Raw genomic sequence first — 25,289 nt, forward strand, 5'->3', positions numbered from 1 at the left:
AGGTTCCCACAAGCCTTTCTCAGGTGTAATTAATTTGCTAGAGCAGCTCACAGAACTCAGGAAACCTATTTACCCTCTAGATTACCAATTTATTACAAAGGATATATATTTAAAAATACAAATGAACAGCCAGATGAAAAGATACATAGGATGAGATCCTGGACAAAATAGCTTCTGTCCTCATGAAGTTTGGGGCTCAGTACAGTTGTACAGTGAAGTGTTCTGGTCCCCACACCTGGAAGCTCTCCGAATCCCCTCCTTTGGGGTTTTTATGGAGGCTCCACTACATAGGCATGATTCCAGGGGTCCTCAAACTTTTTAAACAGGGGGCCAGTTCACTGTCCCTCAGACCGTTGGAGGGCCGGACTATAGTTTAAAAAAAAACTATGAACAAATTCCTATGCACACTGCACATATCTTATTTTGAAGTAAAAAAACAATATGGGAACAAATACAATATTTGTATTTGCATGTGGCTCGTGGGCTGTAGTTTGAGGACCCCTGGATTAGACCATTGGTGATTGATTCAACCTCCAGCCCTTCTCTGCTCTCCAGAAATGAGGGGTCCACCCCTCTAGTAATGGTTGGTTGTGCTGGTATCATGCACCATTCTCAGGTGCTTTCCAGCAGTCACCTCATTAACATAAACCTAGCTGTGGTAGAAAGGGGCTTGTAGTGAATAGCAAGACACCCATTTTATTTTTATGGTTCTGAAGCAATTTCAGAAACGTAGGAGACCAAAAATCACAGATGTTCCCATTGCTCCTATTGCTCAGGAAATTCCAAGCGTTTGGGGAGCTGTGGGCCAGAAACTGTGGATTCTGAACTAATATATATGAGAAATATATTTTGGTCATCTAAGTGTCCAAATATATGTTTCTTATGAATCATGATATCACGTCTATTTTTATTGGAATTCAGTGAACTCGTCTAACCAGCCAGTTCAAGAAGGCATTTATCTGTTATACTATCAACAATAAAAAATATATCAAACTTTTTTTAAATTAAGAAATGTTTCATTATTGCCTCTCCTACTCCATCTGTTTTATTTTCTCTTCCTGAAACAACTATTACTTACATGGTAGGTATCCTGGATGTGTCTTCCATGACACCTACATTGTTTATCATTATTATTTTTAAAAATGCTCTTGCTCTATTTCAGTTATTTCTTCTACTTATTTCAGTTATTCTATTTTGTCTTTACCTCTAACTCAGATCTCTACCAATACCATGTTCTTCTTCAGTTCATCCACTTAATTTTTTCAGTTTTACAAATCATGTATTTTGGTTCAAGAATGTCTGTGTGTGTGTGTGTGTGTGTGTGCGAGCACGCTCTATTTGAATCTTATTGTTTCTCCTGCTCCAACTTCTTTTCTGTCTCCACAGAGAAATAAGTAAAGAAGTGCTTGCCTTAGGAAAATCGTTTTGTATGTTTTGTTTCTTTTTCTCTTCTGGCTGCCCTATCTTCTGCTCAGGTCTAATAGCAGTCTCAGAGTACCATTCAGAGCATCAAGAATGTTAGTGGTGTAGCTGGAGGAGGTTTCTCTGCTACCCAGGATGTCAGATGCAAACATTATCTCAACATGGAGCTCTTTAAATACTATTTAGCCTTAAAAACTAGTTAGCCTACTGAGCATCCCCAGAACTCTTTGAGAGGAAGGGTGTACCCATATTGGTGGGACCTCTAAGATAAATCAACTCAGGCAGAGCAGCCTCACCAATGGAGGTTCTGGGGACTCTCAGTGGCATTTCCCTAGAGTGCACCACACTTATTCCGATTGTCCAGAGGGCCCTCTGCTTCTGGCCCCTAGGTTGTGTTTGCTTTAGAGAAAAATGTGACTATGCCAGCTCTCTCCTTGGGGAACAAAGCAGAGCTAGGGTCTGGCTCACCCTTTCTAGACTGTGAGAAGCATAGTAGTCAACTGTGATGGAGGGACGAAGCTAGCTGAGGTACCCTCTTCTTAGCCTCATTGTCTTAAATACTTTCTTTGACCATTATCAGCAGGAATCATAACTAAAAAACTTAAATTGTCTGTGTAAGAGATGTGAAACTAGACTGCAAATGAGAATCTATAGCCACCACCACCCCCTAATCTTTATTTAGAGACTGTTTATTACCTAGTCTTTTTATTTAAAATCTATAGCTAGTTGGTTATATCAATATCTTCCCTCCTAATACATTTGACAAGTTGGGCCAGCTTTTTTTTTTTTTTAAATTTTGTTCTATTGCTTAAAATATTACAAAGAGTAGTACATATGTCTCCTTTTTTCCCCCCTTTGACCTTCCCCCGGCCTCCACTACCCCCCAGTGTCTTGTTTCCATTGTTTATGCTTAAATGCATGCATACAAATCCTTTGGTTGATCTCTTACCGCCCTCCCCCCAACCTTCCCAGGCCTTCCTGCTCTAGTTTGACAGTCTGTTTGATGGTGCTCTGCCTCTGTGTCTATTTTTGTTCGTCAGTTTATGATGGTCTTTATTATCCATAAATGAGTGAGGTCATGTGGTATTTTTCTTTCATTGACTGGCTTATTTCACTTAGCATAATGCTCTCCAGTTCCATCCATAATGTTGCAAATGGTAAGAATTCCTTCCTTTTTACAGGAGCATGGTATTCCATCATGTAGATGTACCACAGCTTTCTAATCCATTCATCTACTGATGGGCACTTAGGCTGTTTCCAGATCTTAGCTATGGTAAATTGTGCTGCTATGAACATAGGGATGTCCTTTCTGATTGGTGTTTCTAGTTTCTTGGGATATATTCCTAGAAGTGGAATCACTGGTTCAAATGGGAGTTCCATTTTTAACTTTTTGAGGAAACTCCATACTGTCTTCCATAATGGCTGCACCAGTCTGCATTCCCACCAGCAGTGCACAAGTGTTCCTTTTTCTCCACATCCTCTCCAGCACTTGTCATTTGTTGATTTGTTGATGATAGCCATTTTGACAGATGTGAGATGGTATCTCATTGTTGTTTTGATTTGCATTTCTCGGGTGATTAGTGACTTTGAGCATGTTTTGACATGTCTGTTGGCTTTCTGAATGTCCTCTTTTAAAAATTGTCTATTTAGGTCCTTTGCCCATTTTTTGATTGGGTTGTTTATGTTCCTTTTGTTAAGTTGTATGAGTTCCCTATAAATGTTGGAGATTAAACCCTTATCGGTGATAACATTGGCAAATATGTTCTCCCATACAGTGGGCTTTCTTGTTGTGTTGTTGATGGTTTCTTTTGCTGTGCAGAAGCTTTTTATTTTGATGTAGTCTCATTTGTTTATTTTTCTCTTTAGTTTCCAATGCCCTAGGAGCTGTATCGGTGAAGAAATTGCTTCGGCATATGTCTGAGATTTTGTTGCCTTTGGATTTCTCTAGTATTTTTTATGGTTTCCCCTCTTACATTTAACTCTTTTATCCATTTTGAGTTTATTTTGTGTATGGTATAAGTTGGTGGTCTAGTTTCATTGTTTTGCATGTATCTATTCAATTTTCTCAACACCATTTGTTGAAGAGACTGTCTTGACTCCATTTTATGCTCTTGACTCCTTTGTCAAATATTAATTGAGCATATTGGTTCTGGTTGATTTCTGGGTTCTCTATTCTATTCCATTGGTCTATATATCTGTTCTTGTGCCAGTACCAGGCAGTATTGAGAACAGTGGCTTTGTAATACAGCTTGATATCTGGTTTTGAGATCCCACCTACTTTGTTCTTCTTTCTCAGGATCGCTGCAGCTATTAGGGGTCTTTTTTTATTCCAGATGAATTTTTGGAGAGTTCGTTCTAGGTCTGTGAAATATACCATTGGTATTTTAATGAGGAGCGTGTTGAATTTATAGATTACTTTGGGTAGTATGGACATTTTAATGATGTTGATTCTACCAATCCATGAACACGGTATGTTCTTCCATCTGTTTATGTCTTTATCTCTTTTTTCATCGTGCTGTAGTTTTCTGAGTAGAGGTCTTTTACTTCTTTAGTTAAGTTTATTCCTAGGTATCTTAATTTTTTTGGTGTGATGGTAAATGGGATTGCTTTTTTAGTCTCTCTTTCTGTAAGTTCACTATTGGTGTATAGAAATGTCATAGATTTCTTGGTGTTAATTTTGTATCCTGCTACATTGCCGAATTCATTTATTAAGTCTAATAGTTTTTTGATGGAGTCTTTAGGGTTTTTTAAGTACAATATCATGTCATCTGCGAATAAGGACTGTTTTACTTCTTCTTTTCCAATTTTGGATGCCTTTTATTTCTTCTTCTTGTCTAATTGCAATGGCTAATACTTCCAGGACTATGTCGAACAGGAGTGGTGAGAGTGGGCATCCCTGTCTTGTTCCTGTTCGTAGGGGAAATGGTTTTAGTTTCTGTCCATTGAGTATGATGTTGGCTGTGGGTTTGTCATATATGGCTTTTATTATGTTGAGGTATGATCCTTCTATTCCCACCTTGCTGAGAGTTTTTATCAAAAATGGGTGTTGGATTTTGTCAAATGCTTTTTCTGCACCAATCGATATGACTATGTGGTTTTTATCTCCCAGTTTGTTTATGTGATGTATCACGTTTATTGATTTGCGAATATTGTACCATCCTTGCATCCCTGGGATAAATCCTACTTGGTCGTGGTGTATGATCTTTCTAATGTACTACTGGATCTGATTTGCTAGGATTTTGTTGAGGATTTTGGCATCTATGTTCATGAGGGATATTGGCCTGTAATTCTCTTTCATTGTGTTGTCTTTACCTGGTTTTGGTATTAGGGTGATGCTGGCTTAATATAATGAGCTTGGAAGTGTCCCCTACTCTTGCATTTTTTGGAATAGTCTGAGGAGGATAGTTTTTAGTTCTTCCTTGAATGTTTGGTAAAACTCCCCCATGAAGCCGTCTGGACCCTGCCTTTTTTTTTTTTTTTTTTTTTTGCTGGAAGTTTTTTGATGACTTCCTCAATTTCTTCAATAGTTATTGACCTTTTGAGGTTTTTAGATTCTTCCTGATTGAATTTTGGAATGTTGTATTTTTCTAGGAATATGTCCATTTCCTCCAGGTTGTCCAGTTTGTTGGAATAGAGTTGTTCATAGTATTTTTTAACAATCCTTTGTATTTCTGTGGGGTCTGTTGTTATTTCTCCTCTTTCATTTCTGATTTTGTTTATTTGGGTCCTCTCTCTTTGCTTCTTGGTGAGCTGGCCAGAGGTTCATCAATGTTGTTTATCCTTTCAAAGAACCTGCTCTTGGCTATGTTGATCTTTTGTATTGTTTTTTTGGTCTCTATGTCGTTTATTTCTGCTCTGATCTTTATTAATTCCTTCTTCTGCTTACATTGGGCTTTTCTTGTTGCTCTCTTTCTAACTCTTTGAGATGTAGGGTTAGGTAATTTATTATCATCGTTTCTTATTTTTTGCAGTAGGCTTGTAGTGCTATGAACTTCCCTCTCAAGACTGCTTTCGCTGTGTCCTGTATATTTTGGATTGTTGCATTTTCATTATAGATTGTTGCAATGATGTTTTTTATTTCTCCTTTGATCTCTCTGGTAACCCAGTCATTGTTTAATAGCATGCTATTTAGTCTCCATGTATTTGATTTTTTTTGGTTTGTTTTTATTGTAGTTGATTTCCAGTTTTATGCCATTGTGATCTGAGAAGATGCTTGATATGATTTCTATCTTCTTGAATTTGAAGAGACTTTGCCTGTGACCCAATATATGGTCTATCTATCTTTTTTTATTTATTTTATTTATTTTATTGCTTAAAGCATTACAAAGGGTATTACATATGTGTCCTTTTTTTTCCCCGCCCTTGACAATACCCAGGCTTCCCGTACACCCCAGTGTCTTATGTCCATTGGTTATGCTCATATGCAGGCATACAAGTCCTTCGGTTGATCTCTTATCCCTCTCCCTCCTGCCCCCCAACCCTCCCCGGCCTTCCCGCTGCAGTTTGACAATCTGTGTGAGGCAGCTCTGCCTCTGTATCTATTATTGTTCAAAAGTTTATAATGGTCTCTATTATCCATGAATGAGTGAGATCATGTGGTGTTTTTCCTTCATGACTGGCTTATTTCACTTAGCATAATGCTCTCCAGCTCCATCCATGCAGTTGCAAATGGTAAGAGTTCCTTCTTTTTTACAGCAGCATAGTATTCCATCGTGTAGATGTACCACAGTTTTCTAATCCATTCATCTACTGATGGGCACTTAGGCTGTTTCCAGATCTTAGCTATGGTGAATTGTGCTGCTATGAACATAGGGGTGCATATATCCTTTCTGATTGGTGTTTCTGGTTTCTTGGGATAAATTCCTAGAAGTGGAATCACAGGGTCAAATGGGAGTTCCATTTCCAGTTTTTTGAGGAAACTCCATACTGTCTTCCAGAGTGGCTGCACCAGTCTGCATTCCCACCAGCAGTGCACAAGTGTTCCTTTTTCTCCACATCCTCTCCAGCACTTGTCGTTTGTTGATTTGTTGATGATAGCCAGTCTGACAAGTGTGAGATGGTACCTCATTGTTGTTTTGATTTGCATCTCTTGGATGATTAGTGACTTTGAGCATGTTTTCATATGTCTCTTGGCTTTCTGAATGTCCTCTTTTGAAAGGTGTCTATTTAGATCCTTTGCCCATTTTTTTATTGGATTGTTTATCTTCTTTTTGTTAAGTTGTATCAGTTCCCTATAAATTATGGGGATTAGGACCTTATCAGATATGACATTGGCAAATATGTTTTCCCACAAAGTGGGTTTTCTTGTTGTTTTGTTGATGGTTTCTTTTGCTGTGCAGAAGCTTTTTATTTTGATGTAGTCACATTTGTTCATTTTCTCTTTAGTTTCAAGTGCCCTAGGAGCTGTATCGGTGAAGAAATTGCTTCGGCATATGTCTGAGATTTTGTTGCCTTTGGATTCTTCTAGAATTTTTATGGTTTCCTGCCGTACATTTAAGTCCTTTATCCATTTTGAGTTTATTTTTGTGTATGGTGTAAGTTGGTGGTCTAGTTTCCTTTTCTTGCATATATCTGTCCAATTTTCCCAACACCATTTATTGAAGAGACTATCTTGGCTCCATTGTATGTTCTTGCCTCCTTTGTCAAATATTAATTGAGCATATTGGTTCGGGCCAATTTCTGGACTCTCTATTCTATTCCATTGATCTATATGTCTGTTCTTGTGCCAGTAAGAGGCAGTTTTGAGAACAGTGGCTTTGTAATACAGCTTGATATCTGGTATTGAGATCCTACCTACTTTGTTCTTTCTCAGGATTGCTGCAGCTATTCGGGGTCTCCTTTTTTATTCCAGATGAATTTTTGGAGAGTTCGTTCTAGATCTGTGAAGTATGCCATTGGTATTTTAATGGGAAGTGCGTTGAATTTATAGATTGCTTAGGGTAGTATGGACATTTTAATGATGTTGGTTCTACCAATCCATGAACACGGTATGTTCTTCCATCTGTTTATGTCTTCCTCTATCTCTTTTTTCAACGTCTGTAGTTTTCTGAGTAGAGGTCTTTTACCTGTTTAGTTAAGCTTATTCCTAGGTAGCTTAATTTTTTTGGTGCGATGGTAAATGGGATTGTTTTTCTAATCTCTCTTTCTGCAAGTTCACTATTGGTGTATAGAAATGCCTCAGATTTCTTGGCATTAATTTTGTATCCTGCTACTTTGCCAAATTCATGTATTAAGTCTAGTAGTTTTTTGACGGAGTCTCTAGGGTTTTGTATGTATAATATCATGTCGTCTGCAAATAAGGACTGTTTTACTTCCTCTTTTCCAATTTGGATGCCTTTTATTCCTTCTTCTTGCCTAATTGCAATGGCTAATACTTCCAGGACTATGTTGAACAGGAGTGGTGAGAGTGGGCATCCTTGTCTTGTTCCTGTTCTTAGGGGAAATGGTGTTAGTTTTTGTCCATTGAGTATGATGTTGGCTGTGGGCCTGTCATATATGGATTTTATTATGTTGAGGTATGATCCTTCTATTCCCACCTTGCTGAGAGTTTTTATCAAAAATGGGTGTTGGATTTTGTCAAATGCTTTTTCTGCATCAATTGATATGACCATGTGGTTTTTTAATTTCAATTTGTTTATGGGATGTATCACGTTTATTGATTTGCAGATATTGTACCATCCTTGCATCCCTGGGATAAGTCCTACTTGGTCATGGTGTATGATCTTTCTGATGTACTGCTGGATCCGATTTGCTAAGATTTTGTTGAGGATTTTGGCATCTATGTTCATGAGGGATATTGGCCTGTAATTCTCTTTCATTGTGTTGTCTTTACCTGGTTTTGGTATTAGGGTGATGCTGGCTTCATAGAATGAGCTTGGAAGTGTTCCTTCCTCTTGAATTTTTTGTAGTAGTCTGAGGAGGATAGGTTTTAGTTCTTCCTTGAATGTTTGATAAAACTCCCCTGTGAAGCCGTCTGGTCCTGGGATTTTGTTTGCTGGAAGCGTTTTGATGACTGCTTCAATTTCTTCCATAGTTATTGGCCTATTGAGATTTTTAGATTCTTCCTGATTGAGTTTTGGAATGTTGTATTTTTCTAGGAATTTGTCCATTTCCTCCAGGTTGTCTAGTTTGTTGGAGTAGAGCTGTCCATAGTATTTTTTAACAATCATTTGTATTTCTTTGGGGTCTGTTGTTATTTCTCCTCTATCATTTCTGATTTTGTTTATTTCAGTCCTCTCTCTTTGCTTCTTGGTGAGCCTGGCTAGAGGTTTGTCAATCTTGTTTATCCTTTCAAAGAACCAGCTCTTGGTTTCATTGATTTTCTGTATTATCTTTTTGGTCTCTATGTCATTTATTTCTGCTCTAATCTTTATTATCTCCTTCCTTCTGCTCACTCTGGTGTTTTCTTGTTGTTCTTTTTCTAATTCTTTGAGTTGTAGAGTTAGATGATTTACTACCATTTTTTCTTGCTTTTTGAGATAGGCCTGTAGAGCTATAAACTTCCCTCTCAGGACTGCTTTCATTGCGTCCCGTAGGTTTTGGATTGTTGTGTTTTCATTGTCATTAGTTTCCAGGATGTTTTTAATTTCTTCTTTGATCTCATTGGTAACCCAATCAATACTTAACATGCTATTCAACTTCCAAGTGTTTGGGTATTTTGGGTTGTTTTCTTTTGTAGTTCATTTCTAATATTATGCCATCGTGATCTGAGAAGATGCTTGGTATGATTTCAATCTTCTTGAATTTGGGGAGACTTTGTCTGTGACCCAATATGTGGTCTATTTTTGAATGTGTCTTATGAGCCCTTGAGTAGAATGTATTCCTTGGCTTTGGGGTGAAGTGTTCTGAAGATGTCAATTAAGTCCTTCTGATCAAGTGAGTCAGTTAGGGTTGCTGTTTCTTTGCTGATTGTTTGTCTAGAGGATTTATCCAGAGATGTCAGTGGTGTATTAAAGTCCCCTACTATGATTGTATTGTTGTCGATCTCTCCTTTGATATCTTCCAGGAGTTTTTTTATGTATTTGGATGCTCCTGCATTGGGTGCATAAATGTTTACCAGGGTTATATCTTCTTGTTGTATTGATCCCTTTAGTATTATGAAGTGGCCTTCCTTATCTCTAGTTATGGCCTTCACTTTGAGGTCTATTTTGTCCGATATAAGTATTGCTACCCCAGCTTCTTTTCCTTTCCATTTTCCTGGAAGATATTTTTCCATCCCTTCACTTTCAGTCTGTGTGAGTCCCTTCTAATGAGGTGGGTCTCTTGTAGACAGCAAATGTATGGGTCATGTTTTTTTATCCATTCAGCCACTCGATGTCTTTTGATTGGAGCATTTAGTCCGTTTGCGTTTAAAGTTATTATTGAAAGGTACTTGTTTGTAGCCATTTCTTTTTTTGTGTGTGGCTGTTTAGTTTCTGGGCTTTTTATTTCTTCTTTTTACACCAGTCCCTTTAGCATTTCTTGCATTGCTGGCTTGGTGGTGCTAAACTCCCTTAGACTTTTTTTGTCTGTCTGTGAAGCTTCTTATTTCCCCTTCAAATTTGAATGATAGCCTTGCTGGATAGAGTATTCTTGAATTCAGTCCTTTGCTTTGCATCACTTTGTAAATTTCTGTCCATTTTTTTCTGGCCTGATGTGTTTCTGTTGAGAAATCATTTGATAGTCTAATGGGAGATCCCTTGTATGTAACTTTCCGTCTCTCTCTTGCAGCCTGTAAGATTTTCTCTTTGTCCTGAACATTTGCCATGTTAATTATGATGTGTCTTGGTGTGGGTCTTTTTGGGTTCACCTTGTTTCGGACTCTCTGTGCTTGTGTGACTTTTTTCTTCCCCACTTCAGGGAAGTTTTCTGATATTATTTCTTCGAATAGGTTTTCTAATCCTTGTTCCTCTTTCTGTTGTTCTGGCACCCCTATTATTCGTATGTTGTTTCGCTTCATGTTGTCCCAAAGCTCCCTTAGGCTCTCCTCCTGTCTTTTAATTTTTTTCTCCAATTGCAGTACAGTTTGGGAGTGTTTTGCTTCCTTGTCTTCTAATTCACTAATTCGGTCCTCCGCTTCTCCTAGTCTACTGTTGATGCTTTCAATGGTGTTTTTTATTGCAGCTATATCGCTCTTCATTTCTTGTTGGGTCTTACATAAGTTATTGATTTTTTCATCTGTTTCTTCTTGCTTCTTGCATAAGTAGTTGATTTTTTCATCTGTTTCTTCTTGCTTCTTGCATAAGCTGTTGATTTTTTCATCTGTTTCTTCTTGCTTTTTGAATAAGTTGTTGACTTTTTCCTCCATCCGTTGTATGCACTCTAGGACCCTTATTCTGAATTCTTTTTCTGTCATGTTGCATGCCTCTGTATCACTTAGCTGCTTTTATGACGAGTCCTCCTTTTCTTTCCTTTGGGCATTTCTTTGCCTACCCATTTTTGATCTCGCTGACATTTGTAGATGTTGAGTCGTTCAGTGGCTGCTCCCTGGGTGGCAGGGGCTCCTTGGGTTGTGGTTGCTGCTCGGACGGTTGCGGTAGCAGCGGCTCCTCCGTTGATAGCAGGGCCTCTGGTGGGTGCTGTTCACAGCTGTGGTGGCTCTTCTGGCTGGTGGGGGGAGGCTTCACATACAGCTGCTGTTCCTCAGACAGCTGCTGTGTGTTGATCAGGAGGCTGCGGTGATCAGGGGGCTGCTGTTGCTTGGATCTGTGAGAAGAAGGGGGTCACTGCTTGGTGGTGCTGGTGTCTCTGAGATGAGATGAATTGCCCCATTTGGCTGAAATCTGGAACTCTGAAGAAGTGGGTATGGCAGGCTGAGACACGATGAAGAAAGATCTGCAGCTTTTCTGATGAATAAACAAAGCAATGAGGTGACCTCTTCCAAAGCCCACAATAAGTTAGCGTCTGAGCTAAGAGTAACGCAGAAATCTACTCATATGGTCTATCTTTGAAAATGACCCATGTGCATTTGAGAAGAATGTATATTCTATGGCTTTGGGGTGAAATGTTCTGAAGATGTCAATTAATTCCATCTGATCTAGTGAATCATTTAGGATTGATGTTTCTTTGCTGATTTTTTCTTTAGAGGATTTGTCCAATGGTGATAGTGGGGTATTAAAGTTCCCTACTATGATTATATTGCTGTAAATCTCTCCCTTGATATCCTCCAGAAGTTTTTTTTTTTTTTTTTTAATGTATTTGGGTTCTCCTATATTGCGTGCATATGTGTTTACCAGAGTTATTTCTTCTTGTTGGATTGCTCCCTTTAGTATTATGAAGTGGGCTTCCTTATCTCTTCTTACGTCCTTCACTTTGAAATCTATTTTGTCAGATATAAGTATTGCTACCCCAGCTTTTTTTTTTTCATTTCCATTTGCCTGAAAATCCTTTTCCCATCCCTTCACCAGCAGTCTGTGTGTGTCTTTTATTCTGAGGTGGGTTTCCTGCAGACAGCAGATATATGGGTCATGTTTTCTTATCCACTCAGTTACCCTATGTCTTTTGATTGGGGCATTTAATCCATTTACATTTAAAGTTATTATTGATAGATACTTGTTTGTCGCCATTTTTATTCTTTACCCCTGTGTTCCTTCTTCGTTTCCAATTTTTTCTTTTTACATAAGACCCTTTAGCATTTCTTGCATTGCTGGTTTAGTGGTAATAAACTCCCGTAGTCCTTTTTGTCTGTGAAGCTCCTGATTTCACCCTTAATTTTGATTCATAGCCTTGCTGGGTACTGTATTCTTGGATTCAGACCTTTCCTTTGCATGACTTTGTATATTTCATTCCATTCCCTTCTTGCCTGATGTGTTTCTGTTGAGAAATCAGTTGCTAGTCTGATGGGGTATCCTTTGTAGGTAACTTTCTGTCTCTCTCTGGCCGCTTTTAAGATTCTTACTTTGTCATTGGTGTTTGAAAATTTAATTATAATGTGCCTTGGCATCGGTCTTTTGGGGTTCATTTTTCTTGGGACTCTGTGAGCGTCTTGGATTTATGTGAATTTTTTCTTCCCTACATCAGGGAAGTTTTCAGTCATTATTTCTTCAAACAGGTTTTCTATACCTTGCTCAGTTTCCTCTCCTTCTGGCACCCCTATTATGCGTATGTTGTTTCATTTTGTGTTGTCCCAAAGTTCTCTTAGGCTCTCCTCCTGCTTTTTAATTTTCTTTTCTAGAAGCTGCTCTGCTTGGGTATTTTTTCCTACCTTGTCTTCTAGCTCACTGATGTGGTCCTCTGCTTCTTCTAGTCTACTGTTGATGCTTTCTATTGAGTTCTTTATAGCAGTGATGTCATTTTTCATTTCCTCTTGGTTCTTACACATATTGTTGAATTTGTCTTCCATTCTTTTCATCCACCTTATGATCATTGCTCTAAATTATTTCTCTGGCAGGTTGCTTGCCTCCATTTCATTTACTTCCTTACTGGTGATCCTGTTTTTCTTTCATTTGCTGGTTGTTTCTTTGTCTCCCCATGATCTCTCTTCTCTGGGTGTCTGGTTATGTAGTTCTCTCTCTCTTTTATCTAGGTGAAATCTGACCTTTCCGTGAGGAGGTGCTGGGCTCTTCTGAGTCCACGTATTCACGCTGCTTGAGATCCGGTGTTCCTGGGTTATTAGCTGGTTCCTGGGAGGCGTGGTTGCAGGGTCTCTGGATGTATACCCTTCCAATAAAAGCCACTCAAGATGGCGCAGTCTCCGAGACAGAACTGGCTGCTCCAGGAGAGATTTCAGGAGCAGTGTAGGCTGCCTGGTTAGGTGAGCCTGATCTGGCAGTCTCCAACAGTCCCCTGGAGGATAGCTATCGCTCTCCCACAGATTTACACTCTCTGTACATCCACACACTCTCCTTTTGTTCTCTCACTCTCACACTGTCTTGCAGTCTGCCTTCCCATCGGTAGCCATATTTCTCTACTGGGCCAGCTTTTGATTTGATTTTTATATATTCCTCATGAAGAGATACTTTTCTGACTGTTCCCAGCACTAGTTAGAAAGGAGACAAGTGATGTAGAAAACATGATTAAGACACAAGTGCTTAAAATATGAGGAAATTAGAAGTGTTGGTTCTCTTTGAATAAAGGAAGAAAGGTTACTAGAAGCAATTGACACAGGAAAAATTAAGGGGTAATGAAAAGTCAAAATACAACATAGCACATAATACACTTTGATAGTGTTAATTTCACAGTTTAGATTGTGTTTTAATGAAAAAAATTATGTGTTGGTGTTCATTTTTCTGTGAAAATAAATTCTTTCTTTTTATCATTATCCTATACCTTATATATTACATTTTATCTAGTATAACATTCATTCATCTTGCTATGTTTGAGATTATTATTTTTTATATAAGAAATAATGTTGCAAAGACCTAACATACAATCTTAATTCTACTATTTACACAAATGCACTTTTGTGCAAAATAATATATTGGTTCAGTTGCTTTTTAAGTTAATTTAATTTTTTTAAATTTTTTTATTTATTGATTAAGGTATTACATATGTGTCCTCATTGCCCCCCCCCCCCAACTCTTCTCACTCATGCCCTCACCCCCTGGTGTCTCTGTCCATTGGTTAGGCTTATATACATGCATACAAGTCCTTTGGTTGATCTCCCCGCCCCTTTACTCCCACCCTCCCCTGCCATCCCTCTGAGGTTTGACGGTCTGATCGATGCTTCTCTGTCTTTGGATCTGGATCTGTTTTTGTTCATCAGTTTATGTTGTTCATTATATTCCATAAATGAATGAGATCATGTGATATTTACCTTTCTATGACTGGCTTATTTCTCTTAGCATAATGCTCTCCATTCCATCCATGCTGTTGCAAATGGTAAGAATTCCTTCTTTTTTAGCACAGCATAGTATTCCATTGTATATATGTAACACAGTTTTTTAATCCACTCATCTACTGATGGGCACTTAGGCTGTTTCCAAATATTATCTATGGTAAGTTGTGCTGCTATGAACATAAGGGTGCATATATTCTTTCTGATTGGTGTTTCCAGTTTCTTGGGATATATTCCTAGCAGTGGGATCTCTGGGTCAAATGGGAACTCCATTTTTAGTTTTTTGAGGAAACTCATGCTGTTCTCCACAGTGACTGCACCAGTCTGCATTCCCACCAACAGTGCATTAGGGTTCCTTTTTCTCCACATCCTTGCCAGCACTTGACATTTGTTGATTTGTTGATGATAGCCATTCTGACAGGTGTGAGATGATATCTCATTGTTGTTTTGATTTGCATCTCTTGGGTGATTAGTGACTTTGAGCATGTTTTCATATGTCTCTTGGCCTTCCTTATCTTCTTTTGAAAAGTACCTATTTAGGTATGTTACCCATTTTTTGATTGGGTTGTTTATCTTCCTTTTGTTAAAAAGGAAGCAAAATTTTTTGATTGGGTTGTTTATCTTCCTTTTGTTAAATTGTATGAGTTCCCTGTAAATGTTGGAGTTTAAATCCTTCTTGGTGATAACATTGGCAAATATGTTCTCCCATGCAGTGGGCTCTCTTGTTGATTTGTTGATGGTTTCTTTTGCTGTGCAGAAGCTTTTTATTTTGATGTAGTCTCATTTGTTTATTTTCTCTTTAGTTTCCATTGACCTAGGAGCTGTATTGGTGTAGAAATTGCTTCGGCATATGTTTGGGATTTTGCTGCCTGTGGATTCCTGTAGTATTATGGTTTCCCATCTTAGTTTATGTCCTTTATCCATTTTGAGCTTATTTTTGTGTATGGTGTAAGTTGGTGGTCTAGTTTCATTGTTTTGCATGTATCTGTCCAATTTTCCCAACACCATTTATTGAAGAGACTGTCTTGATTCCATTGTATGTTTAAGTTAGTTTTCTTGATTCCAAGGAAATACTTAAACACTTGTAGTTTATCATTGCTAAGTTTTATACTAATTTGCAGGAACATTGGGGCAGAATTTTGCTTCAGTATTATAAATTGCATAAATACCTTAGTAAAATCTTTACTGTTGAGATTATTACAGATATTCTCCTTTTTTCTCCCCATTACGCTCCTCCACCCAGTTCCCCCCCTGTCCCAGGCCTTCACCACCCTATTGTCTGTGTCCATAGTAATGCATATCCTATATAATATAATAAAAGCATAATATGCAAATCGACCAAATGGCAGAATGATGGGTCAGCAGAGGGGGTGGGCGGAGGCGGGGTTGGCGAGCAGGTGGCACCAGGCCAGCCAAGGCATGTGCCAGTAGGCAGAGGGAAGGGGCAGCAATGGGGTGGGGGGATGCAGTGGCAACCAGCAGCGGGGAGGTGGGGGCCAGCGCCATCCCCTGCTCGCCCGCCTGGTCAGTCGCTATCCACAGAGTGAGGCCACCTGCAACAGCAGCGGGGCAATTTGGGGCGGGGCCAGCTGTCTTCAGATCAGCCCGCTGGGGTCGCCTCCCACAGAGGGAGGCCACCAGCAGTGGTGGAACAATGGGGGGGCAGGGCAGGCTGGTCGCCTCCCTCGCCGCCCCCTGATCAGCCTACCGATCACCTCACACAGAGGAAGGCCAGACTATGGCTTAGGCCCACTCCCCAGTTGAACATCTCCTGAGGGCTCCTCCTGGACAGTGAGAGGGTGCAGGCTGGGCTGAGGGACCCCCCCTCCCCCCCGAGTGCAAGAATTTTCATGCACCGGGCCTCTAGTATGCATATAAGATCTTTGGTTAATCTCTTCTGTTCCATGTTTCCATGCCTCTGGTTCTATTTTATTCATCAGTTTATTTTGTTCATTTATTTTTATTTTTAGATTTAATTATTGATATGTATTTATTGCCATTTTATTGTTCATATATTTATTGTACTTGTTCTTCTTCTTTTTGTTCTTCTTCCTCCTATTAAAGAACACCTTTCAACATTTCATGTGATACTGGTTGGGTGGTGATGAACTCCTTTAGCTTTCCCTTGTCTATGAAGTTCTTTATCTGACCTTCAATTCTAAATGACAGCTTTGATTGTGGATCCTTGCTATTCATCACTTTGAATATTTCTTACCACTCCCTTCTGGCCTGCAAAGTTTCTATTGAGAAATCAGCTGGTAGTCGTATGGACATTCCCTTAGAGGAAACTAATTGCTTTTCTTCTGTCCTTTTAAGATTCTCTCTTTGTTTTTAACTCTTAGCATTTTAATTATGATGTGTCTTGGTGTGGGCCTCTTTGGATTCCCCTTGTTTGGGATTCTCTGCATTTCCTGAACTTGTAAGTCTATTTCTTTCACCGGATAGGGCAGTGATGGCGAACCTATGACACGTGTCTCAGAGGTGACACGTGCACTCATTTTTTTGGTTGATTTTTCTTTGTTAAATGGCATTTAAATATATAAAATAAATATCAAAAATATAAGTCTTTGTTTTACTATGGTTGCGAATATCAAAAAATTTCTATATGTGACACAGCACCAGAATTAAGTTAGGGTTTTTCAAAATGCTGGCATAACGAGCTCAAAAGGTTCGCCATCACTGAGATAAGGGAAGCTTCTGTATTATTTCTTCAAATAGATTTCAATTCCTTTCTCTCTCTCTCCTCCTTCTGGTACCCCCATAATGCTTTAAGTTGTCCCACAGGCTCCTTCCACTATCTTTATATTTTTGGAATCATTTTTCTTCTTGCTCTTCTGATTGGGTGTTTTTTGCTTCCTCATATTCCAAATTGTTTATTTTATTCTTGGGATCATCTACTCTACTGCTTATTCCCTGTAAATGATTCTTTATTTCAGTTAGTGTACGCTTAATTTCCAACTGGTCCTTTTTCATGTCTTTGACATTCTCACTAAGATCCTTGGAAGTCTCACCAAGTCCCTTGAAGCTCTCATTAAGATCCTTGAGCAACCTTATAACCATTGTTTTGAACTTTGTATCTAGTAGCTTAATTGCATTTATTTCATTTAGATCTTTTTCTGAAGACTTCTTCTGTTCTTTCATTTTGACATTTTTCTTTGTCTCTGCTTTTTGGGTGCTTCCCTGTGTTTGTTTCTATGTATTATGTAGAACTGCTATGTCTCCTGGAGTTGGTAGAGTGGCCTTGTGTAGTAGGTGTCCTATAGGGCCCAGTAGCTTAGCCTCCCCAATCACCTGAGCTAGGCACTCTAGGTGCATAGTTCTTGTCATAGTTGAGCTTTGATTGCTATTAGCATCACTGGGAGGAATTAACCTCTAGGAGCTACCCTATGGAGCAGGACTTGCTTCAGTAGGGCTTTGGTGCTTACTGAGTCTGCCTCTTGAGTGTATCATTTGTGGGTATATAGAGTTGTTTCCTGATATGGTCTGAAGCTGTCCACTGAGTGCACTGGCTCCGTGGCCTCCTGGGAGGTGCAAAGTCAGCCACTGCCTATGTCCACCTGTCAGTAGCTACAGGGGGATCTTCAGATGGCTGATATTTATATTGGGTTTAGATGTGCCCAGGCAAGGCCCAGCTGTGAAGCAAGGCAGGCTGGTGCTAGTATCAGGTCTTGGGCATATTATTGATAAGTTTGACACCAGCTGCTGCTTGTTTGAGAAATTTTAGCAAAGTCTGAAGCCTGAGCCAGGACAGGCCATTCATATGGAAAAGCTGCCACAAACAGCTTGGGTGGGGCTGCAAATTGGATGGGGAAAAGTCTCAGGAAATCACCAGGGTGGAGCAAACAGTGTGGGCCATGCTGATAGAAACTCATATATAGCTGCCAGTCAGCTCTGTAACAGGGGAGGTCCCAGCTCAGGGACAATGACTCCTGTGAGCAACCTCTTCTGGGAGAAAGCAGCCCCTGAGTTCTTACGCTGATGCCAGGCAATCCAATTCCTCCCAGAATGTCCCAGGTTCCTTTTAAGCCACCACTCCAGTGTATGGAGTCCAAGTAAGTCTGTGTACCGGCCCTTTAAGAGGAATACCTGAGACTCTAGCAACCTCTGTGCCACTCATCCACAACTGCACTGGATTTTACAAGCCTGAAGTTATGGGGACTTCTCTTCCCAGCTCTGGAACCCTGGGATAAGGGTCTGGTGTGGGCTAGGATCTCTTGCTCCTCACAGCAGGCCTCCACAGCCATGACATCCCTCCTGATTAAAAAAAAAAAATGCCACACATTGGTGTTGGGCCATCCCATTCCACCTTCCAACCCTCATACCAGTCTCAATGTGCTTTCTTCTTTACTTCTCTAATTGTAGGACTTCCATTCAGCCAGATTTCAGGTAGTGTTAAATGATGGTTGTTCTGTATTTTAGTTGTAATTTTGATGTGGTTGTAGAAGGCAGTGAGTGCGGCATTTACCTATACTGCCATTTTGGTTGTCTCATAAATTCCTTTTAATGTATGGCTTTCTTTATTTGCAGGTCACTTAAAAAATTGGTTGTTGATGGGAATGAACTGACATCTTTTCCATCTGGAATTCTGAGGCTTCATCTGGAAAAAATCCGTTTTGAAAATACCTTCACTATTCCTAGTCTTTGGAAAGAAAATTCTTTGAATAGTCCACAGCGTCTTACTCAGCTTACTGCTTTGTTCTTTTTAAAAAATAATCTACATAAATATTATGATGAGATCCCAGATGAAATTCAAATGTTACTAAACTGGTAAGCAAATTCTAAAACCCTTTTAACCAAAATGCACTTTTAAGCATTTAAAATTTTCTTTATTACAGGCTCACATAATAGGTTTCCTATGAACACACACACACACACACACACACACACCTCACATCACACACCACACATGAAAATATATGCACAATTCTTTAAATTGCTCCTTCTGGCTCTTCAGGCATAATAATGTAGTCTGAATTCAGCCCATCTTCTATCAGTAAAGTTATTACTTAAATCTAATGTGAGATACAGATTGCTAAGGTATAGCTGGCAACATCTATACAATTGTAGTATAACTCTTTTCTATGAATCACTAAGGACATAATATGCATTCTTCAAAAAAAAAAAAAGGAGACTCTTTAGTCCCATGTACACTATGCAGGGAAATGCTTTACTCTATTCTAACTTCTTAGAGACCAAGAATAGAGCAGACATATATAGAGCAACTTCTTTTACTCCAAGATCAATGGCCAGTGTGAGAATCATTGTCTAATCTCAGGACTAAACCACACACTTTCAGTCTACTCAGGCTTATCTCTTATTTCCTTCAGGTGGTTTAAAACTATTTTTATCACAGTATTGATCATCAGTGCTTATATTATTGATTTAACAAATATTTGTTGTATGCCTAAGGGAAATGGTTTCTTAGGAGTATATAAATTAGCAATATTGACTCAATAAAAAGCAGAAAACCTGAACAGATTAGTAACTGCTGAATACGTTTAAAAAGGTGATTAAAAATGTACCAGTAAAAACTAACAAGACCCCAAAGTGTTCAATTTTATTTTATTTTTTAATCTTCACCCAAGGATATATTTATTGAGTTAGGAGAGAGAGAGAGATGAGAGAGAGAGAGAGAGAGAGAGAGAAACATCAATTGGTTGCCTCCCATATGTGCCCCAAACAGGATTAAACTCGCAACCTAGGTATGTGCTCCCAATAGGAATTGAACCTGCAACCGTTTTTTGTGTATGGGATGATGCTCCAACCAACTGAGCCACCCAGCCAGCTGGAGCCAAAGTTTCTAGTGTTATGCATTGAGATGTCAGTTCTTATGAGATTTGAATGCACCTAAGAAAGTAAGAAAAATCTCCAAGGTCAAAATAAATAAATAAATAAAACCTATCTAGTGAATGGTAAATAGATATGAGACCAAGAGATTTGAATTCACCACAGATTTTTGTGAGAAAATGTCCTCAATTTAGACTTTGAATATTCAAAAAATTAAGCTTAAATGAGTATTATTTTACAATTTAAAGAAATTTCCAAATATATGAGAAAATAAGCCACCAAGAGTAAAAGTCAGCAAAAACATTCAACAGATATACTGTAAATCACTTAAGATGTAACATATTAGAATTGTTTACAGGATATGAAATAGCTATTTAAGTGTTTAAAAAAAACATAATTTCAAAAATGCTTAAGGAATAAAAGACCATTAAATATGACAAGACAAATATGAAAAAGAAATTTTAAATGAAATAAAATTCTGGAAACTAAAAAGTATAATAGTTGATATTAACTTGATGTATTGGTGAGAAACATAAACTCTAAATCCTTATACACCTATTCTTTATCCTTCTTCACTTTCCAAACATTTTTTTTTCTCTTATCTTTCTATTGTTTTCTCGATTGTTGAATATATTGGGCTTTGTTTTTTTTTTTTTATTTGTTTGTTTGTTTTGTTTTGTGTTTTTTCTTCTTCTTTTTTAGGACTGGTTGTGAGGTTCTTTTTCTTTTTCTTTTTCTTTTTTTTTTTCTGCTGGTCTTTCCCTTCCCTCCCCCACCCCACTCCGGTTATTTTTGTGCTTCTGTTTTCCCTTACCCCTCTTGATATTATTGGTGGTTTGTAGTTTGCATTCATCTCCAGGGATCTGTTGCTGGAATTTGTTGAGATTAGTGGCAGTTCTATTGGAGTTTGCTCCTCATACCAATAGTCTCTTCCCCGCTTCTACTTCATTCTCTTTTTTCACTCTCTTTTTTCCCCCCTCTTTTTTCCCAATTCTATATTTGCACTCCTTTTTTGTTTGTTTTTTTCTTATTTTTCTTTTCTGCTCTCTCTTTTATCTTCTTCTCTTCTTTCTCCCTTATCCCCTAATTCTCTTAATTCGGGTGGTCACCTTTATTTGGGGTTATTAATATTGTGAATATACCTGTGTTCAGTGCCTGGTACATTGTGCCTTGCTCTGTTGTATTTTGTGCCTTTAAATCAACGCAGCAGATCCAAGCAACAGCAGCTCCCTGATCACCGCAGTCTCCTGATCACCACAGCCTCCTGATCACCACAACCTCTGTCTGTGGAACAGCAGCTGTACGTGAAGCCTACCCCCACCAGCCAGAAGAGCCAACACAGCTGTGAACAACACCCGCCAGAGGAGCTGCTGCCAACTGGAAAGCAGCTGCTACCGCAACCGTCTGAGCAGCAACCACAACCCAAGGAGCCCCTGCCACCCAGGGAGCAGCCACTGAACATCCCAACATCTACATATGTCAGCGAGATCAAACATGGGTAGGCAAAGAAACCCCAAAAGGAAAGAAAAGGAGGGCTCCCCAGAAAAGCAGCTAAGTGAGACAGAGGCATGCAACATGACAGAAATAGAATTCAGAATAAGGGTCCTAGCATGCATAAACCGGATGGAGGAAAAAATCAACTACTTATGCAAGAAGCAAGAAGAAACAGATGAAAAAATCAATAACTTATGCAAGACCCAACAAGAAATGAAGAGTGATATAGCTGCAATAAAAAACACCATTGAAAGCATCAACAGTAGACTAGGAGAAGCGGAGGACCGAATTAGTGAATTAGAAGACAAGGAAGCAAAACACTCCCAAACTGTACTGCAATTGGAGAAAAAAATTAAAAGACAGGAGGAGAGCCTAAGGGAGCTTTGGGACAACATGAAGTGAAACAACATACGAATAATAGGGGTGCCAGAACAACAGAAAGAGGAACAAGGATTAGAAAACCTATTCGAAGAAATAATATCAGAAAACTTCCCTGAAGTGGGGAAGAAAAAAGTCACACAAGCACAGAGAGTCCCAAACAAGGTGAACCCGAAAAGACCCACACCAAGACACATCATAATTACCATGGCAAGTGTTCAGGACAAAGAGAGAATCTTAAAGGCTGCAAGAGAGAGACGGAAAGTTACATACAAGGGATCTCCCATTAGACTATCAAATGATTTCTCAACAGAAACACATCAGGCCAGAAAAGAATGGACGGAAATCTACAAAGTGATGCAAAGCAAAGGACTGAATCCAAGAATACTCTATCCAGCAAGGCTATCATTCAAATTTGAAGGGGAAATAAGAAGCTTCACAGACAAAAAAAGTCTAAGGGAGTTTAGCACCACCAAACCAGCAATGCAAGAAATGCTAAAGGGACTGGTGTAAAAAGAAGAAATAAAAAGCCCAGAAACTAAACAGCCACACACACAAAAAGAAATGGCTACAAACAAGTACCTTTCAATAATAACTTTGAACGTAAACGGACTAAATGCTCCAACCAAAAGACATCGAGTGACTGAATGGATAAAAAATCATGACCCATACATTTGCTGTCTACAAGAGACCCACCTCATTAAAAGGGACTCACACAGACTGAAAGTGAAGGGATGGAAAAATATCTTCCAGGCAAATGGAAAGGAAAAGAAAGCTGGGGTAGCAATACTTATATCGGACAAAATAGACCTCAAAGTGAAGGCCATAACCAGAGATAAGGAAGGCCACTTCATAATACTAAAGGGATCAATACAACAAGAAGATATAACCCTGGTAAACATTTATGCACCCAATGCAGGAGCATCCAAATACATAAAAAAACTCCTGGAAGATATCAAAGGAGAGATCGACAACAATACAATCATAGTAGGGGACTTTAATACACCACTGACATCACTGGATAAATCCTCTAGACAAACAATCAGCAAAGAAACAGCAACCCTAAATGACTCACTTGATCAGATGGACTTAATTGACATCTTCAGAACACTTCACCCCAAAGCCACGGAATATACATTCTACTCAAGGGCTCATAAGACACATTCAAAAATAGACCACATATTGGGTCACAGACAAAGTCTCCCCAAATTCAAGAAGATTGAAATCATACCAAGCATCTTCTCAGATCACGATGGCATAATATTAGAAATGAACTACAGAAAAAACAACCCAAAATACTCAAACACTTGGAAGCTGAATAGCATGTTATTAAATATTGATGGGGTTACCAATGAGATCAAAGAAGAAATTAAAAGCATCCTGGAAACTAATGACAATGAAAACACAACAATCCAAAACCTATGGGACGCAATGAAAGCAGTCCTGAGAGGGAAGTTTATAGCTCTACAGGCCTATCTCAAAAAGCAAGAAAAAATGGTAGTAAATCATCTAACTCTACAACTCAAAGTATTAGAAAGAGAGCAACAAGAAAACCCCAGAGTGAGCAGAAGGAAGGAGATAATAAAGATTAGAGCAGAAATAAATGACATAGAGACCAAAAAGATAATACAGAAAATCAATGAAACTAAGAGCTAGTTCTTTGAAAGGATAAACAAGATTGACAAACCTCTAGCCAGGCTCACCAAGAAGCAAAGAGAGAGGACCCAAATAAACAAAATCAGAAATGATAGAGGCGAAATAACAACAGACCCCACAGAAATACAAATGATTGTTAAAAAATACTATGGACAGCTCTACTCCAACAAACTAGACAACCTGGAGGAAATGGACAAATTCCTAGAAAAATACAACATTCCAAAACTCAATCAGGAAGAATCTAAAAATCTCAATAGGCCAATAACTATGGAAGAAATTGAAGCAGTCATCAGAAAGCTTCCAGCAAACAATAGCCCAGGGCCAGACGGCTTCACAGGGGAGTTTTACCAAACATTCAAGGAAGAACTAAAACCTACCCTCCTCAGACTACTACAAAAAATTCAAGAGGAAGGAACACTTCCAAGCTCATTCTATGAAGCCAGCATCACCCTAATACCAAAACCAGGTTAAGACAACACAATGAAAGAGAATTACAGGCCAATATCCCTCATGAACATAGATGCCAAAATCCTCAACAAAATCTTAGCAAATCGTATCCAGCAGTACATCAGAAAGATCATACACCATGACCAAGTAGGATTTATCCCAGGGATGCAAGGATGGTACAATATACGCAAAACAATAAACGTGATACATCACATAAACAAATTGAAAGAAAAAAACCACATGGTCATATCAATAGATGCAGAAAAAGCATTCGACAAAATCCAACACCCATTTTTGATAAAAACTCTCAGCATGGTGGGAGTAGAAGGATCATACCTCAACATAATAAAAGCCATATATGACAGGCCCACAGCCAACATCATACTCAATGGACAAAAACTAACACCATTTCCCCTAAGAACAGGAACAAGACAAGGATGCCCACTCTCACCACTCCTGTTCAACATAGTCCTGGAAGTATTAGCCATTGCAATTAGGCAAGAAGAAGAAATAAAAGGCATCCAAATTGGAAAAGAGGAAGTAAAACTGTCCTTATTTGCAGACGACATGATATTATACATACAAAACCCTAGAGACTCCGTCAAAAAACTACTAGACTTAATACATGAATTTGGCAAAGTAGCAGGATACAAAATTAATGCCAAGAAATCTGAGGCATTTCTATACACCAATAGTGAACTTGCAGAAAGAGAGATTAGAAAAACAATTCCATTTACCATCGCACCAAAAAAATTAAGCTACCTAGGAATAAACTTAACTAAAGAAGTTAAAGACCTCTACTCAGAAAACTACAGGACATTGAAAAAAGTGATAGAGGAAGACATAAACAGATGGAAGAACATACCGTGTTCATGGATTGGTAGAATCAACATCATTAAAATATCCATACTACCCAAAGCAATCTATAAATTCAACACACTTCCCATTAAAATACCAACGGCATACTTCACATATCTAGAACGAACTCTCCAGAAATTCATCTGGAATAAAAAAAGACCCCGAATAGCTGCAGCAATCCTGAGAAAGAACAAAGTAGGTGGGATCTCAATACCAGATATCAAGCTGTATTACAAAGCCACTGTTCTCAAAACTGCCTGGTACTGGCACAAGAACAGACATATAGATCAATGGAATAGAATAGAGAGTCCAGAAATTGGCCCGAACCAATATGCTCAATTAATATTTGACAAAGGAGGCAAGAACATACAATGGAGCCAAGATAGTCTCTTCAATAAATGGTGTTGGGAAAATTGGACAGATATATGCAAGAAAATGAAACTAGACCACCAACTTACACCATACACAAAAATAAACTCAAAATGGATAAAGG

General features: G+C 38.8%; 1 protein-coding gene across 1 annotated transcript in view; it reads left to right on the plus strand.

Moving 5' to 3' along the window:
- Nucleotides 1-25,289, plus strand: part of LRRC63 (leucine rich repeat containing 63) — a 116,570-nt gene that overhangs the window by 83,826 nt on the left and 7,455 nt on the right. The window contains exon 8 of the mRNA XM_070408734.1: nucleotides 18,704-18,943. Coding sequence (XP_070264835.1) covers nucleotides 18,704-18,943 — 240 coding nt within the window. The remainder of the gene's footprint in view (nucleotides 1-18,703; nucleotides 18,944-25,289) is intronic.

The sequence above is a fragment of the Myotis yumanensis genome, unplaced genomic scaffold (assembly GCF_028538775.1).
Source record: "Myotis yumanensis isolate MYYU_CA2020_CCGP unplaced genomic scaffold, mMyoYum1.0.hap1 SCAF_3, whole genome shotgun sequence".
NCBI lineage: Eukaryota > Metazoa > Chordata > Mammalia > Chiroptera > Vespertilionidae > Myotis > Myotis yumanensis.